This window comes from Mustelus asterias, chromosome 17, assembly GCF_964213995.1.
Source record: "Mustelus asterias chromosome 17, sMusAst1.hap1.1, whole genome shotgun sequence".
Taxonomy (NCBI): Eukaryota; Metazoa; Chordata; class Chondrichthyes; order Carcharhiniformes; family Triakidae; genus Mustelus; species Mustelus asterias.
This window is the reverse complement of record NC_135817.1, coordinates 6,130,362-6,143,319: the sequence shown is the minus strand read 5'-3', so window position 1 is coordinate 6,143,319 and position 12,958 is coordinate 6,130,362. Positions and strand designations below refer to the sequence as shown.

At 40.8% G+C, this 12,958-nt stretch overlaps 2 protein-coding genes across 11 annotated transcripts in view; one reads left to right on the top strand and one right to left on the bottom strand.

Moving 5' to 3' along the window:
- rb1 (retinoblastoma 1) overlaps window positions 1-12,027 on the top strand; it is a 248,621-nt gene extending 236,594 nt beyond the window's left edge. The window contains exon 27 of the mRNA XM_078232189.1: window positions 11,036-12,027. Within this exon, the coding sequence (XP_078088315.1) occupies window positions 11,036-11,109 (74 nt within the window). The 3' untranslated portion in view covers window positions 11,110-12,027. The remainder of the gene's footprint in view (window positions 1-11,035) is intronic.
- The window catches only part of LOC144506293 (RCC1 and BTB domain-containing protein 2-like), a 109,962-nt gene that overhangs the window by 32,032 nt on the left and 64,972 nt on the right, over window positions 1-12,958 (bottom strand). The window contains exon 12 of one of the 10 annotated variants that reach the window (XM_078232209.1): window positions 9,142-12,094. The exons of 5 other annotated variants lie outside the window; for them this stretch is intronic. In XM_078232209.1, coding sequence (XP_078088335.1) covers window positions 12,047-12,094 — 48 coding nt within the window. In that variant the 3' untranslated portion in view covers window positions 9,142-12,046. Of the gene's footprint in view, window positions 1-9,141; window positions 12,095-12,958 lie in introns of those variants that run through there. 4 more of the 10 variants (XM_078232203.1, XM_078232212.1, XM_078232198.1 and 1 more) reach the window with 4 other exon arrangements.

Here is a 12,958-nt window from a genome sequence, read left to right as displayed (position 1 = left end):
AAGGTTAATATGCAAGATAAAGGCTTATAGACTTGAGAGTAATATATTAGCTTGGATGGATGGATGGTTCGTTAACAGACAGGGAGTAGGGATTAGCGTAGTATATTCATGTGGACAGGATATAACTAGTGGAAGGCAGCAAGGATCGATGCTGGCCCCTCAGCCATTTCCAATCTATATTAATAACTTAGACAAAAGGGGTAAATTTATCCAAGGTTTCTGACAGTTTAAGCTGGGTGGGAATGGAAAATGAGAGGAGGGCACAAAAAAGCTACAAAGACGGGTTTAGTGAGTAAGCAAGAAAAGTGGCAGAGTATAATTCAGAGAAGTGCAAAGTTGTTTACTTTGATAGTGAGTAAAGCAGAATATTTTTTAGAATGTGTGAAGTTTGTAAATGCTCAGGTACGAGTACACCTATGTTTCTCTGTATAAGGAACACAGGAATTTAATATGCAGTTTCAGCAATTTGGAGAAGTGGCATGTTGGCCACAATCAGTACAAGAATTAGGAAGTTTTGCAACAATTGTATAAGGTTTTGGTGAGATCACACCTGGAATACTGTGCACTCTTTTGTTCTGCATTTCTAAGTAAGAATATATTTGTCTTGGAGGTTTCGTCGTGAATGTTCACTAGACTGGTTCTTGGGGTGACAGGGTTGTGCTATGATGAGAGACCGAATACATTTGGCCTAAACTGATGTTTAGAAGAACGAGTGATAATTTTCCTTTATGAAACGTATTAGATTTTAAAGGGGCTTGCCAGGCTAGACACCCAATGTTATTCCCATAACTGAGGAACACTTGGGATAAGCTGTCAGCTATTTAGGACTGAGAAGAGCCTTACATCTATGGTGGGTAAATTGTTGGAAAGTATTTTTAGAGACAGGATCTACAGGAATTTAGAGACGCAAGGACTGATTAGGGAGAGGCAGCATGGCTTTGTGAATGGAAAATCATGTCTCACAAATTTGATTGAGTTTTTTGAAGGGGTAACCAAGAAGGTAGATGAGGGCAGTGCAGTTGATGTTGTCTACATGGACTTTAGCAAGGCCTTTGACAAGGTACCGCATGGTAGGTTGTTGCATAAGGCTAAATCTCACGGGATCCAGGGTGAGGTATCTAAATGGATACAAAATTGGCTTCCTGACTGAATGTGGAGATGCCGGCGTTGGACTGGGGTAAACACAGTAAGAAGTTTAACAACACCAGGTTAAAGTCCAACAGGTTTATTTGGTAGCAAAAGTCACAAATAAACCTGTTGGACTTTAACCTGGTGTTGTTAAACTTCTTCTTGACTGAAGCCAGAGGGTGGTTGTAGAGAGTTGTTTTTCAAATTGGAGGCCTGTGACCAGCAGTGTGCCTCGGGGATCAGTGCTGGGTCCATTGTTATTTGTCATTTATATTAATGATTTGGATGAGAATATAGGAGGCATGGTTAGTAAATCTGCAGATGACACTAAGATTGGTGGCATAGTGGACAGTGAAGAAAGTTTATCTCCAATTGCAACGGGATCTTGATCAATTGGGCCAGTAGGCTGACGAATGGCGGATGGAGTTTAATTTAGACAAATGCGAGGTGATGCATTTTGGTAGATTGAACCAGGGCAGGGCTTACTCAGTTAATGGTAGGGCGTTGAGGAGAGTTATAGAACAAAGAGATCTAGGGGTACATGTTCATAACTCCTTGAAAATGGAGTCACAGGTGGACAGAGTGGTGAAGAAGGCATTCGGCATGCTTGGTTTCATCGGTCAGAACATTGAATACAGGAGTTGGAATGTCTTGTTGAAGTTGTACAAGACATTGGTAAGGCCACACTTGGAATACTGTGTGCAATTCTGGTCACCCTATTATAGAAAGGATATTATTGAACTAGAAAGAGTGCAGAAAAGATTTACTAGGATGCTACCGCGACTTGATGGATTGAGTTATAAGGAGAGGCTGAATAGACTGGGACTTTTTTCTCTGGAGCATAGGAGGCTGAGGGGTGATCTTATAGAAGTCTATAAAATAATGAGTGGCACAGATCAGCAAAATAGTCAATATCTTTTCCCAAAGATAAGGGAGTCTAAAACTAGAGGGCATAGGTTTAAGGGGAGAGATACAAAAGTGTCCAGAGGGCCAATTTTTTCACATTGAGGGTGGTGAGTGTCTGGAACAAGCTTCCAGAGGTAGTAATAGAGGTGGTTACAATTTTGTCTTTTAAAAAGCATTTAGATACTTACATGGGTACGATGGGTATAGAGGGATATGGGCCAAATGCGGGCAGTTGGGATTAGCTTAGGGGTTTTAAAAAAGAAAGGGCGGCATGGACAAGTTGGTCCGAAGGGCCTGTTTCCATGCTGTAAACCTCTATGACTCTAAGAGGAGAAACTTCACTCAAAGGGTTGTGAATCTTTGGTATTTTTTATTCCAGAGGCTTGCGGATGCTTTATTATTCAGAATATTTAAGACTGAGATAGAAAGATTTTTGGTTTTGGGAATTGAGGAGTATGGGGAGCAGGTGAAAAATGAATTGAGGCAGAAGATCAGCTATGATTGTAATGAATGGTAGAGCAGGGTTGAGGGACTCTGCCTATTTCTTATTTTGTTGGCGTGAACTGCTGCAACCCTGCCAGGAAAATATATCAAACTATAAACTGTATCAATAAAGAGTGGAAATCTTTCAATCCCACATCGACTCGCATGCTCCAGGAGACTGGAGTGCAAACTCACTTTGACTCACTAAATTGTTTTAGAAGAGACTCCCATCATAACTTATATCACCATTGTAGATTAAACATCAATCTGAGTGTGCAAATAATCAAATTGATAGGAGGATAATTAGCTAGTAAAGCTAATTAATTGGATCAACCCTCCCTGCCACTTATAATTGGTCCATTTGCTGTTTTATTCATGATTTTCAATCTATTGACATTAAGTCCTTGTCAGACTTTATAAATGGACATGCCCATAATCTGAATTAGCATCTCAAATATACTCTGCATGATAGTAAATTGATGCTAAAAATCACAGCCACACCTGTTATGTAAGCTGGTTTAAAAATAGATTGCAGAGAAGCAGATTATTCTACCAAACTCCTCCACATGAGCTTATTCTTATTCAATTTACCTAACATTATTCGTTCAGCACATTCTTCTATTCCTTTCTCCCTCATTGTGATGATGTATTTTAATCATGTTTCTTGTAAGGGGTATGTTTGTAAGTCAGCTTGGTTTTACAAGGTACCAATTTGTCTGGGCAGCAGGTAGCTCAAATGTTGAGAATGTAGGATAATGACTGGTTTTAGCTAAGGAAGTGTTTGTTTAAACAGAGCTAGTGCATCTTGGTTACTTGGGTTTCCTTTGGGGTTTCAGAGTAGGGTTTTAATTAGTTTGATTGTCATGTGGTTAATGGGAGGAGCTAAGCTTGCAGGAAAGATAGTGTTTTAGTTTCAAGTTGCTCTTGATATTATGAGCCTAGTCAAAGAGAAAAAGGAAGCATTTGTCAAAGCTAGGAGGTTGGGAACACACGAAGCAAGTGTGGAATACAAGGAAAGTAGAAAGAAACTTAAGCAAGGAGTAAGAAGGGCTAAAAGGGGTCATGAAAAAGCTTTGGCCAGCAGGATTAAGGAAAATCCCAAAGCTTTTTATACGTATATAAAGAGCAAGAGAGCCAGGGAGAGGGTTGGCCCACTCAAGGACAAAGGAGGGAATCTATGCGTGGAGCCAGAGGAAATGGGCGAGGTATTAAATGAGTAAAATGAGTATTAAATGAGCATTTTATTCATATGTTAGGAACAAAAGAGTTGTCAGGGAAAAAGTCGGACCTCTCAGGGACAAAGGAGGGGAATTATGCTTAGAACCCAAGGGACTAGGGGAGATCCTAAATGAATACTTTGCATCGGTATTCACAAAGGAGAGGGACTTGTTGACTGGGAGTGTCTCAGAGGGAGGTGTTGACCCGTTAGAGAGAATCTCCGTTACAAGGGAGGAAGTGTTAGGTTTTTTAGGTAACATTAAAACTGTCAAATCCCCAGGGCCTGATGGCATCTATCCTAGACTGCTTAGGGAGACAAGAGATGTAATTGCTGGGCTCTGATGGAAATCTTTGTCTCTTCATTGGACACAGGTGAGGTCCCTGAGGATTGGAGGATAGCGAATGTGGTCCCGTTATTTAAGAAGGGTAGCAGGGATAACCCGGGAAATTATAGACCAGTGAGCTTGACGTCCGTGGTAGGGAAGTTGTTGGAGAGGATTCTTAGAGACAGGATGTATGCGCATTTAGAACAGAACAATCTCATTAGTGACAGACAGCATGGTTTTGTAAGAGGGAGGTCGTGCCTTACAAAATTGGTGAAGTTTTTTGAGGAAGTGACAAAAATGGTTGACCAAGGAAGGGCCGTGGATGTCGTCTATATGGATTTCAGTAAGGCATTTGACAAAGTCCCTCATGGCAAGTTGGTTAAGAAGGTTAAGGCTCATGGGATACAAGGAGAGGTGGCTAGATGGGTAGAAAACTGGCTTGGCCACAGGAGACAGAGGGTAACAATCGAAGGGTCTTTTTCCGGCTGGAGGTTTGTGACCAGTGGTGTTCCGTAGGGCTCTGTACTGGGACCTCTGCTATTTGTGATATATATAAATGATTTGGAAGAAGGTGTAACTGGTGTTATCAGCAAGTTTGCGGATGACACGAAGATGGCTGGACTTGCGGATAGCGATGAACATTGTTGGACAATACAGCAGGATATAGATAGGCTGGAAAATTGGGTGGAGAAATGGCAGATGGAACTTAATCCAGATAAATTTAATCCAGATAATCCAGGGCGGCACGGTAGCACAGCGGTTAGCACTGCTGCTTCACAGCTCCAGGGACCTGGGTTCGATTCCCGGCTTGGGTCACTGTCTGTGTGGAGTTTCCACATTCTCCTCGTGTCTGTGTGGGTTTCCTCCGGGTGCTCCGGTTTCCTCCCACAGTCCAAAGATGTGTGGGTTAGGTTGATTGGCCGTGCTAAAATTGTCCCTTAGTGTCTTGAGATGGGTAGGTTAGAGGGATTAGCGGCTAAATATGTAGGGATATGGGGGTAGGGCCTGGGTGGGATTGTGGTCGATGTAGACTCGATGGGCCGAATGGCCTCTTTCTACACTGTAGGGTTTCTATGAAATGCGAAGTGATGCATTTTGGAAGAACTAATGTAGGGGGGAGTTATACAATAAATGGCAGAGCCATCAAGAGTATAGAAACACAGAGGGACCTAGGTGTGCAAGTCCACAAATCCTTGAAGGTGGCAACACAGGTGGAGAAGGTGGTGAAGAAGGCATATGGTATGCTTGCCTTTATAGGACGGGGTATAGAGTATAAAAGCTGGAGTATGATGTTGCAGCTGTATAGAATGCTGGTTAGGCCACATTTGGAGTACTGCGTCCAGTTCTGGTCGCCACACTACCAGAAGGACATGGAGGCTTTAGAGAGAGTGCAGAGAAGGTTTACCAGGATGTTGCCTGGTATGGAGGGTCTTAGCTATGAGGAGAGATTGGGTAAACTGGGGTTGTTCTCCCTGGAAAGATGGAGAATAAGGGGAGACCTAATAGAGGTGTACAAAATTATGAAGGGCATAGATAGGGTGAACAGTGGGAAGCTTTTTCCCAGGTCGGAGGTGACGATCACGAGGGGTCACGGGCTCAAGGTGAGAGGGGCGAGGTATAATTCAGATATCAGAGGGACGTTTTTTACACAGAGAGTGGTGGGGGCTTGGAATGCGCTGCCCAGTAGGGTGGTGGAGGCAGACACGCTGGCATCGTTTAAGACTTACCTGGATAGTCACATGAGCAGTCTGGGAATGGAGGCATACAAACAAATGGTCTGGTTGGACCAATGAGCGGCACAGGCTTGGAGGGCGAAAGGGCCTGTTTCCTGTGCTGTACTGTTCTTTGTTCTATTTTGCGTATTCACCAAAGAGAAGGACTTGGTGGATGATGAGTCTGGGAAAGGATGTGTAGATAGTTTGAGTCATGTTGAGATCAAAAAGGAGGTGGTATTGGGGTCCTTGAGAAACATTAAGGTAGACAAGTCCCCAGGGTCTGATGGGATATACCCCAGAATACTGAGAGTCAAGGGAGGAAATTGCTGGGGCCTTGATAAAAATCTTTGTATCCTCACTGGCTACAGGGGAGGTACACACAGTAAGAAGTCTAACAACACCAGGTTAAAGTCCAACAGGTTTATAAACCTGTTGGACTTTAACCTGGTGTTGTTAGACTTCTTACTGTGTTTACCCCAGTCCAATGCTGGCATCTCCACATCATGACTACAGGGGAGGTCCCAGAGGATTGGAGAATAGCCAATGTTGTTCCTTTGTTTAAGAAGGGTAGCAAGAATAATCCAGGTAATTACAGGCCGGTGAGCCTTACATCAGTGGTAGGGAAATTATTGGAGAGGATTCTTCGAGACAGGATTTATTCCCACTTGGAAATAAGTGGACGTATTAGTGAGAGGCAACATGGTTTTGTGAAGGGGAGGTCGTGTCTCACGAACATGAGCGAGTTTTTCAAGGAAGTGACGAAAATGATTGATGAGGGTAGGGCAGTGGATGTTGTCTACATGGACTTCAGTAAGGCCTTTGACAAGGTCCCTCATGGCAGACTGGTGCAGAAGGTGAAGTCGCATGGGATCAGAGGTGAGCTGGCAATGTGGATACAAAACTGGCTCGATCAAAGAAGACAGAGGGAGCAGTGGAAGGGTGCGTTTCTGAATGGAGGGCTGTGACAAGTGGTGTTCCTCAGGGATCAGTGCTGGGACCTTTGCTGTTTGTAATATATATAAATGATTTGGAGGAAAATGCAACTGGATTGATTAGTAAGTTTGCGGATGACACAAAGGTTGGTGGATTTGCGGATAGCGATGAGGACCATCAGAGGATACAGCAGGATATAGATCAGTTGGAGACTTGGGCAGAGAGATGGCAGATGGAGTTTAATCCGGACAAATGTGAGGTAATGCATTTTGGAAGGTCTAATACAGATAGGAAATATACAGTAAATGGCAGAACCCTTAAGAGTATTGATAGGCAATGGGATCTGGGTGTACAGTACACAGGTCACGGAAAGTGGCAATGCAGGTGGAGAAGGTAGTCAAGAAGGCATACGGCATGCTTGCCTTCATCGGCCGGGGTATTGCGTTTAAAAATTGGCAAGTCATGTTGCAGCTTTATAGAACATTAGTTAGGCCACACTTGAAATATAGTGTTCAATTCTGGTCGCCACACTACCAGAAGGATGTGTAGGCTTTGGAGAGGGTACAGAAAAGATTTACCAGGATGTTGCCTGGTATGGAGGGCATTAGCTATGAGGAGAGGTTGGAGAAACTTGGTTTGTTCTCACTGGAGCGACGGAGGTTGCGGGGAGACCTGATAGAAGTCTACAAGATTATGAGAGGCATGGACAGAGTGGATAGTCAAAAGCTTTTTCCCAGGGTGGAAGAGTCAATTACTAGGGGCATAGGTTTAAGGTGCGAGGGACAAGGTTTAAAGGAGATGTACAAGGCAGATTTTTTACACAGAGAGTAGTGGGTGCCTGGAACTCATTGCCAGGGGAGGTAGTGGAAGCGGATACGTTAGTGACTTTTAAGGGGCGTCTTGACAAATACATGAATAGGATAGGAATAGAGGGATATGGTCCCTGGAAGGGTAGGGGTTTTAGTTAAGTCGGGCAGCATGGTCGGTGCAGGCTTGGAGGGCCGGAGGGCCTGTTCCTATGCTGTAATTTTCTTTGTTCTTTGTTGACCGGAGCAATTTAAAAGAGGTGGCTTTCTCTTTCTGAAAAGCCTTTCTCTCTCTCTCTCTCTCTCGATATTCAGAAAGCTCCAGGACAGTTAGCAAATAACTGTTGTTTGCTAACTGATTTCGAAGAGGGGTCTTAAGTCTGTATGAGGAAATTGTTTGAATTGGAACTCATAGGAATTGTTAGCAGTTAAGAATTGTATTTTGTCATGTTTGAGTATTGTTCAAGTGTTAAATTTTAAGTGAATTCATTTGTTATAGTTAAACTCTATTGTTAAATAAAGTTTGTTTTGATAAAAGCTCCCTAGTTGTCAATAGAATCACATCTGGAGTGAAACATTTTATCCTCATACTAATGCCGAAATAGAAAAACTGTCTGGCTTCTTAATACACCTTGAGGTATCTGATTGGTACACTAACACTCATGTACTTATCTAGATTTCTTTTCAATACATATTCACATTCTCACCAATAAGACATTATTGAATTCCTTATAGGATTTATTAGTGGCTGTCTTACATTTATGACCCCTATATTTAATGGAAATATCCTTTTTGCGACTATTCTATCAAACTCCTTCATAATTTTAAAGGCCTCTATTGGGTCCTCCTCAATCTTATGGAGAAAGGAGCCTCATCCTGTTCAGTCTTTCCTTCCAGCCCAATAAATTATCTTGTGCGTCAAGAAGTGTGAGTCAGTGACTGCTCCTTACCTCAGAATAGTTGGTGATGCATATAAAACTGGCAACGGTTATATTCCCAGGAAGGTGGATTGAGCTGTTCAACAATAAAAGGAAGAATAATTTGACTAAACTCCTGCGATTACTGTCCCTTCCAGCCTCAGGAAATTGGCTTGTTCCCACTCAGTGATACTGTAAGCAAATTACAATGTGTTTGCATGTGATCCTGTCAATTCACAGTAGATGCCCAAACATGCCCGACAGGAGAGGCAGTGGTACTGGACTCGTAATCCAGAGACCCAGGATAATGCTCTGGGGACTTGGGTTCAAATCGCACTGTGACAGATGGTAAAATTTGAATTCAATAAAATGCTGGAATTAAAAGTCTAATAATGACCATGAAACCATTGTCAATTGTCGTAAAAAACCCATCTGGTTCATTAATATCCTTTGGGGAAGGAAATCTGTTGTCCTTTCCTGGTCTGGCCTAAATGTGATGCAATGTGGTTGACTCTTAAATCTTGTCAGAAATGTTGTCCTCGCCAGTGACTCTCATATCCCATGAATAAAAAAAATACAAGGGTTTTCCAATCCTGTAGTCATTTAGTAATACTGTATACTCTCACCAGGGCCTATGCTAACATTGCTCAGAATTAACTCTCATACAGTCATGTGATTAATCATAACCACTTGTTAAGATTGTGCTATTGATTATCCAGGTATTGTTTATTTCATTAAATATTTTATTTGTCACAGAATAATCACACATTTAATTTAATCATGCTTGGTATTACTGTGGATAATTCAAAAAGCAATCATTCACTAACACTGCAGTTAAGAACTAATGTGGTTTGTCATATCAGAGGGATAGAATAGAGGTCAAAGAGTGGTTGTATTGTTGCTGAATACCATTTAATGTGACCCCATGTACGTACAGAACTGACCACCAGATTATATGCAAAGGAATTACAACAGGGATACAGGTTATTTGACCCAACCAGTAATTTTACCTTTCATACAAGCGAATAGTCATAATTGCATTTACTGGCCCACTTCATTTTTCTTATTATTGATAAATGCTGTTCCTTTTAAAATCTACTGATTATCCTCCTCACAAGTTGGACCTTAAAGTTCGTCGTATTGTGGTCATTACTCTAGAAGTGTTTGTCCACATTTAACTCATCTGTCTCATCTGCTTTATCATGGGGTGGCACAGTGGTTCGCACTGGGACCTGGGTTCGATTCCTGGCTTGGATCACTGTTTGTGTGGAGTTAGCACATTCTCCCCGTGTCTGCGTGGGTTTCCTCCGGGTGTTCTGGTTTGCACCCACAGTCCAAAGACATGCTGGTTAGGTGCATTGGCTGTGCTAAGTTCTCCTTTAGTGTACCCAAACAGGCGCCAGAGTGTGGCGACAAGGGGTTTTCACAGTAACTTCATTGCAGTGTGAATGTAAGCCTACTTGTGATTAATAAATAAACTTTAAACTTAATAATCATAACCAATTGAACAAACTCTTTCCCCATAGGTCCACTGCACTGCTTGAGGAAAGTGTCCTACATTCATTAAACATTTCATTCCCTTTCCTCCATTTATTCTTCATCTGCCCAAGTCGATAAGTGGATAATTAAAGTCTCCTCAAACAAGTATTTTATTATGGCTGCTGATTCCTCTGATTTGACTATAAATTTCCTTCCAATAATTTGGAGGTAATACCACCCTATCACTAAAACAACTCATTTTATAAACATTTAATCTCTGACCCCCTTCCCTGTCAGTACTCCTTTTTTCTCTACATCATCTCTCTATGCAACATGTATTACTTCTTTAACCATTATTGCCACTACACCTAACTTTCCGCAACTTTATATTTCCAATCCCCCAGCTACCTATCTAAATGTATGTATATATTGTATACCAACTTGCTTGTTTTCTATTTTGTCCAGTCACAACACAGGTTTCTATTATTGCTTCCCCTCAAATATTTCTCAGTGGATCGCAGTGCGTGCATTTGAAATATTTTATTGCTTTAACATTAGTCATTCTCCTGTGGTTTTATTTTGCCTAAGGTATCCCCAACTATATCTAGTCCATTCGATTTTATTCCCCGGCTCTATTTATCTCTTCCCAATTGTTATTTGAGTTGCATTTGAGTATCTGCAAGATTGAGAAATTGATGTCAACAGGAGAGACTTTGAAGTTATTTAACTAAAATGCATAAAGAGAAATTATCAAAAAAGTTACTTGAAGAGTCAAAATGACAAGAGAGTTCAGGTTGAACTTATTTTGCTTCTCCAAGAGATAAATAAATCTGTAAAATAATTTATCAGGTCCAGAGTGCCTTTGTTGGTCACCTAGTCAGACAGAACAATATAACAGATATCAACAGCCATTAAACAAGGCACACATTCTGAAAGTTTTTAAACTGTGTGAATGGATGTGATCCCCATCTAGGTATAAAATGCTTGTTGTAAAACTTAAGATCATAAATTCTATTCGTATTATAATACTCCTCAATATGTGAGTATACTAAACTGGATCAGTCTCTTTAGTCTAAGTAATATGAAATTATTTCAATCTGACAGTCTCCTTAATATCTCTACAGCATCCACAAGGAACAAGATGCAAGAGCAGAAACTGAAAGATGGGAACAGTGGTGTGAAAAGGGAGGACAACTGACTTAAGCCTCCTCATCTGACTCAGGAATGCATCTGCACTGCACAGGAGTATGATCCTCTGCAGCTGAATCTTCATCAGTTCTGGCCATGGTGGATTTATGTTCCTTTCTTTCACAGATTTTGTTTTACCAGGGTTTTTGTTTTCTTTTTATAACCTCCAGTTAGTGGGTTTCTTAAGACATTTTAGAAAATTATTTTGCGAAGCAGTATGCTTTAAAGGTCATATTTTCCTCTCTGTGTGACGTTCAACAATAAGTGAGTGAACAATAGAGCAACAATTGATGCAAGTATCTTACTTTCCTTCTGATTTTTACTGCTACTCTTTGTTTACAAAAACTACCCCTGGAATAATCTGAATCCTGTAGCTATGTGCAATGGCATTCAGTGCACTAGACCTGTGGGGTATACTAACAGGTCATCAGCAACCTTCACCTCTCCTAAATCTTCAGCTCCACTCACTTGTGCTTCCCTCCTTTGACATGTCTCATGATTTGTATTAGTCTGTTTATTTTAATATAACATCACTTGCTACATCCTCAGTAATTCTCTGTTAAGCAGCAACCTACTTTAAAATTCATTACTGATATTTGCATATGAAAAAAGGATGCTACTCTTAGCTTGATGCTGTGTTCGAGTTGTATTGTTTCTGTTGTGTCTGTTCAGTAGTTGAGTCTGTGATGTACAACCACACCTTTTGTATATGGCATAAATTCGAGTCTGCCCTGTTCCAAATGTTCTTTGCATTTCTTACATTCATTAGGACAGTCAATGCAGTGGGATTCCATCAACTTTGGTCAAACTATCTTTAACAAGTTTTGTACATTCGACAATTAGATGTACAAAATATTTGCCATTTCTATTGGTTAAATCCTAATTGAGATCTGGAAGGCTCATTGTTGTGTTCGGATTGGTGATTTTTTTTTAAAGTCTAGTAACAATTATATGTTAAATGAAGTCATCTGTGAACCTGTCATTTTGATTTGGGTCTGTAAAAAAAAACAATGAAATGAAGGCAATTAGCACCCTAATCATAAAAGAGGAAAATATGACCCCAAATATGTAGCATTTGCACAGAATGTGTGCAGTTTCAATTTTATTAATGTTTTTATTTATAAGATTTTACTTATGACAAACTAGAAACAAATTTGTGTGTAGTTGAATTATCTTCAAGTTGCAAGCAATGTGCCTATCAATTTTGGTTCTGGTATTGATACAAATGCTTTAAGTTTGCAATAAGACATGAGGAAATTCTTGCATTTATACAGCACCTTTCATAACCTCAGGATGTCCTGATGTATTTTGCAGCCAATGTACTATTGTAGTGCAGAGAATGTGGCAGACATTTTGCATAGTGCAAAGTCCCACCAACAGTAATGAAATAAATGTTTGGATCATCCATTTAAAGTGTTAGTAGGGAGAACTTATTTGATCATGTCCTTTAAATAGGGTCATAAGATCTTTTGCATCCACCTGAGGGCTGACAGTGTCAATTTAACATTTCACCTGAAAGACTCAAGTACTGCATGCAGTGCCAGCCTAAATTGATCAAGTGCATGGTATCATGGACCCACAACCTTCTGACCCAAAGGCTCAAGTGCTACCACAGAACCAAGGCTGATATCTATAAGAGTAAGATGTAATGATGTGGTAAACTGTACAAAGGCAATATTAAGCCACACTACTGAGCTTTGGCTTATATACCTCAGACTTGCAAGACTTTTAGCCTTCACAATTGAAATGCAGACTACTAAAATAAAATGTTACTGAAGGTCTCAAACATTTTAATGAACAAATTATGAAGTAAGATCTGTGCTGTAATATGGGGCTTGTGGTAAATGTTTCTGAAATTG